The sequence below is a fragment of the Coenobita brevimanus genome, chromosome 67 (assembly GCF_032717465.1).
Source record: "Coenobita brevimanus isolate Jiangsu-jjx chromosome 67, ASM3271746v2, whole genome shotgun sequence".
NCBI classification, from domain to species: Eukaryota; Metazoa; Arthropoda; class Malacostraca; order Decapoda; family Coenobitidae; genus Coenobita; species Coenobita brevimanus.
The window spans coordinates 10,620,750-10,625,782 of NC_137020.1; the positions used below are offsets into that span (position 1 = coordinate 10,620,750).

Here is a 5,033-nt window from a genome sequence, read left to right on the forward strand (position 1 = left end):
GGGAGAAATGGCTAAATTGTCAACAATGGATGGGAGTACAGATGAGATTAGGAGTGCTGACTAGTGTTGGACATTGGCAGTACCGATAGATGATACAAGCCCCCACTTGGAAGCCCGGGAGAATTCAAAATAACACAGAATCACAAAAGCGACGCCCCGCGGTATGATCCCTTGCTCCCAAGCGTCACGAAAGTGACGCCCCGCGGTTAAGGGGTTAATGAAGTAAACGGTGTCGCATGACATCAACTGATTCAACTATTTACCACATTCAGCACACTAGAAACTCTTCCCTCTACAATGATTCAATAGGTGTTTGGTGAGATGACTTTTCCTACTAAACTGTTTTTACCACATTCACCACATCTGAAATTCTTCACTCCTGAATGAATTGACAGGTGTTTGGTGAGATCACCCTTCAGTGCGAACTGTTTACCACATTCATCACACTTGCAATTCTTCACTCCTGAATGAATTGACAGGTGTCTAGTGAGATATACCTTCCGTCCAAATTGTTTACCACATTCATCACACTTGAAATTCTTCACTCCTGAATGAATTGACAGGTGTTTGTTGAGATTACACTTAAGTGCGAATTGTTTACCACATTCATCACACTTGAAATTCTTCACTCCTGAATGAATTAACAGGTGTCTAGTGAGATATACCTTCCGTCCAAATTGTTTACCACATTCATCACACTTGAAATTCTTCACTCCTGAATGAAGTAATAGGTGTTCAGTGAGTTGGAACTTACGTGCGAATAGTTTACCACATGCATCACACTTGAAATTATTCACTCCTGAATGAAGTAATAGGTGTTCAGTGAGTTGGAACTTACGTGCAAATAGTTTACCACATTCATCACACTTGAAATTCTTCACTCCTGAATGAAGTAATAGGTGTTCAGTGAGTTGGAACTTACGTGCAAATAGTTTACCACATGCATCACACTTGAAATTCTTCACTCCTGAATGAAGTAATAGGTGTTCAGTGAGATGGAACTTACGTGCAAATAGTCTACCACATGCATCACACTTGAAATTCTTCACTCCTGAATGAATTAATAGGTGTTTGGCAAGATAACCCTTCTGTGCAAACTGTTTACCACATTCATCACACTTGAAATTCTTCACTCCTGAATGAGTTAATAGGTGTTGAGTGAGACCAACTTTCTGACCAAACAGTTTACCACATTCATCACACTTGAAATTCTTCACTCCTAAATGATGGAACAGGTGTCTTGTGAGATCACTCTTATGTGCAAATCGTTTGCCACATTCATCACACTCTAAATTCTTTACTCCTGAATGAATTAACAGGTGGTGAGTGAGACCATTCTTCAGTGCAAATTGTTTGCCACATTCATCACACTTGTAATTCTTCACTCCTGAATGAATTAACAGGTGTCTACTGAGTTGGTACCGTTGTGCAAATTGTTTACCACATTCATTACACTTGAAATTCTTTACTCCTGAATGAATTAATAGGTGCTGGGAGAGACCAACCTTCTTAGCAAACAGTTTACCACATTCACTACACTTGAAATTCTTCACTTCTGAATGAATCAACAGGTGTTTGGTGAGATCACGCTTCTTTGTAAATTGTTTACCACATTCATCACAATTGAAATTCTTCACTCCTGAATGAACAACACACTTGAAATTCTTCATTCCTGAATGAACAACTGAATGTTGGATAAGACTGCTCTTAAAAGGAAATGTTTTATCACACTCTAAATACCTGAAGTGCTTAACTTCAGCTGAGGACACTGTGTCCAGGACAATCTCATCATCACTAAGGAACATTTTGTCACCTACCTCACTCTTTGACTGTATATTCGGTTCTTCCTTTACCACCTCCATTATTTTGCCATTCGCCTCACACTCTGACTGTACATCTGGTTCTTCTTTTACCACCTCCAATATTTTGTCATCCACCTCATACTCTGACTGTACATTTGGTTCTTCTTTTACCACCTCCAATATTTTGTCATCCACCTCATACTCTGACTGTACATCTGGTTCTTCTTTTACCACCTCCAATATTTTGTCATCCACCTCATACTCTGACTGTACATCTGGTTCTTCCTTTACCACCTCCGATATTCTGTCACTCGCCTCACACTCTAACTTTACATTTGGTTCTTCCTTTACCACCTCCATTATATAATTCCTTCCACCTCTCTCAACTTCCACCATACTTCAGTTACTCTACCTTGGTGTTAATTTTACTGTCTACCGCCAGTAGGATGACTTACCTTCACTGTACCAATGCTCAGTCATAAGATACTCCCATTACAATGAACAATGTCAAAAATTTATCGCTATTACTAAGTAATAATTGTAAATACAAAAAAAGGATAAAATTTCAACACAGACTACAGTATAATTACTTCAACCCTTTGGCCGCAACCTATCATCTCTCAGTCATTCCCCCGGTAGCAGCCTGAGTCCCTAAAAAATTAATGTGCTAATTATAACTTTGTTGTTACTTTTCCACTGGGAAATGACCATGAAGTTCTTATTTTTTTAGTGTGATAATGGTAAAAAATGCACCTCTCTATATGAAAAAAAATAATAATAATAATTCTCTAATAGAAAAATTGCAAAAATAATTAATTTTTGCTATTGTGTAATTTTGCAATAATGACAAGATCATTTGTCAAGCAAGGTTTTCCACTTGTATATCTACACTAGACACATGTACACTGTTTGTTGGCACATAAAGAAATCAAAACTAACCGTCTTTGTTCGAGAACAGTGTACTTTTCTGTGAGAAAAAATGCAAAAATAATTAATTTGTGCTGTTCTCTAATTTTGCTATAATGATGAGATTATTTACTTCAAGCAAAGTTTTTCACTTGTATGTATACACTAGACACGTGAACTGTTTGTTGGCACGTAAAAGAAATCAAAACTTACTGTATTGATACCAAAACAACAGATGTGTGGATGGAAATGATTTTTTGACTGTGGACTGAAGTCGCCTGATGCATCACAAAGAATAATTAGTAGGGTGATCACAGTCGCCTAACACAGCCGAAGGATTAAATTTGCTAACACACGTGAATGCTTCTGATCTGTAACTTTAAACATACAGGCCATTACTGATGAGCCAAGCTGTGAATTCAGACTGATATTACCACCGTCTTCCTTATTTCAATAGCTGTTACCTATTGTTTCTGCAACAACAGATACTGCAAAGGATACTACACCAGGTATATCATCCAAGATCAGCTCCTCTGTGGGAAAAAACAAATCTTCCCCAGGACACTACATAGATGATAACCCATAAGTTGTTGGCCGATGTACCTCTTGTTGGATGTGCTAACACAACATAACACGTGCCCACAGTACTGTTTGTACTTATTATCCATTACTCAGGCAGCCTTATTATCCATTACTCAGGTAGCACCTGATGACAACATTGTTTTTGGCTGCTTCACTGCTCTGACTTCAGCTGTGAACCTGAAAGAACAGGTGCCATTAGACAAGCACCTCCATGAAGTTAATAACTGTCTAGTGAACCCTAATTTTGCATGGAGCTCATTTATACTATCTGGAAGAAAAAAAAAAAAAAGTTCAGATTCATTTTTATGGTTATTCAATTTGCACAGCAATAAAAAACATATGGAAATGTTTATAAAACAGTTAAGAAAACATGCTGTGTCTTTGTATTACTAAGGGCTTGTTTGCAAATCTCTGTGTACAACATGAACTGTTATAAACAAAAAATACAATTTATTTAACATTTAATATCACTTTACTGTGAAATTCATGATCCAAACATCTTTAACACTGAAAATATGATGTTCCTTCCATGAGTAATCATCAAGTAACTGCTATACAGTATTACTTTTGGAATGTATTCTGAATTTCCTGTCACCTTATTTGTGCATCTGAGACATGGATAACATCAATGGTGGCACAGTTTGACAGTAAGCCATAGTATACTGGAATCACTCCTGTACTGAAGATAATAAAAAAAAAATTTAATGAGCCAAAACAGGGACCTATGGGAAAATATCTGATTCATTTTTCCCCAATACCAAAACAGGAGTTTTTTTTTTTTTTTAATTGATTCATTTTTCCCAAATACCAGAACAGGAGGATTTCCCCCCCCCCCAATGCAGATTGCATTTGCACACTGCATGGTATAACCTGGGAATATGTTAGCCATGCAAAACAATACCTTACAGTACAACACTTTTTAACCCGTGGCGTCCCGTCGACGTTCTTTAACGTCCACACGTTTTGTCACTCCCAATCCCGTCGACGTACATAAACGCGAATCAATTGCAAGGTCCCTAATTTGAACAATTTTCAATTTTCGCAAATGATTTTTGGTAAGTATACACGTGACACCTTCCTCTACAAGATGCCAGGCAGGGACAATGCCTTACCCAGCATGACCTCCCCCCCCCTCCTGCACGCCATTGTCTCAGCAATTCATTTGTTATCAGTGACCTGGCCAGTAAAGCCATGTCATGCCACAGTACGAAATTCAGGGCCAAAGTGATTCCCCAATCAATGACAATGTGGAGGACAAACTTTACATAGCATTAACCCCTAAAACGCGGGTGTTTACAGTCGATCCCCCCCGAGTGGCGGGGTTGTATCGCGGTCTGAGTACCTGTAGGAAAATATTCACCAAAAATCAGAGATTAACCCTAGAACATTCTACTTGGTATGGCAGATAGTACTTACATTCAGCTTTCTCCAGAGACAGGTGTTGAGCCTTCGTGGACTACCCAAGGACTTGTGGAGACTTGCAAAGTTGGGTAACCAAATTTTCACTTTCACACCTCCAGCAACCCGGTTTCCCCTCTACCACAGCCCCATTCTGTCACAGTAAACTTTATACTACAACGTAAAGGTAGTTAGGAATCCGTATATGTACAATAAGCACTGAAAATAAGGCTAAAATCAACGGAGCGTACGGCCAACATGCACTGTGGCCGCGGTCTTCCCGTCACTCAACAAACATTTCCATTTTCACAGCTAAAAACATGTATACTACATTATTTTCAATCA

General features: G+C 38.6%; 1 protein-coding gene across 1 annotated transcript; it reads right to left on the reverse strand.

The window, feature by feature from the left end:
- Positions 1-302: 302 nt before the first annotated feature.
- LOC145405544 (uncharacterized) lies at positions 303-2,282 on the reverse strand. Its single transcript, XM_080276883.1, has 2 exons — positions 2,258-2,282; positions 303-1,387 (listed from the first exon to the last, which is right to left on the reverse strand). Exons 1-2 carry the CDS (start codon positions 2,280-2,282, stop codon positions 303-305), a joined length of 1,110 nt encoding a protein of 369 aa, XP_080133009.1.
- Between the last annotated feature and the right edge of the window lie 2,751 nt (positions 2,283-5,033).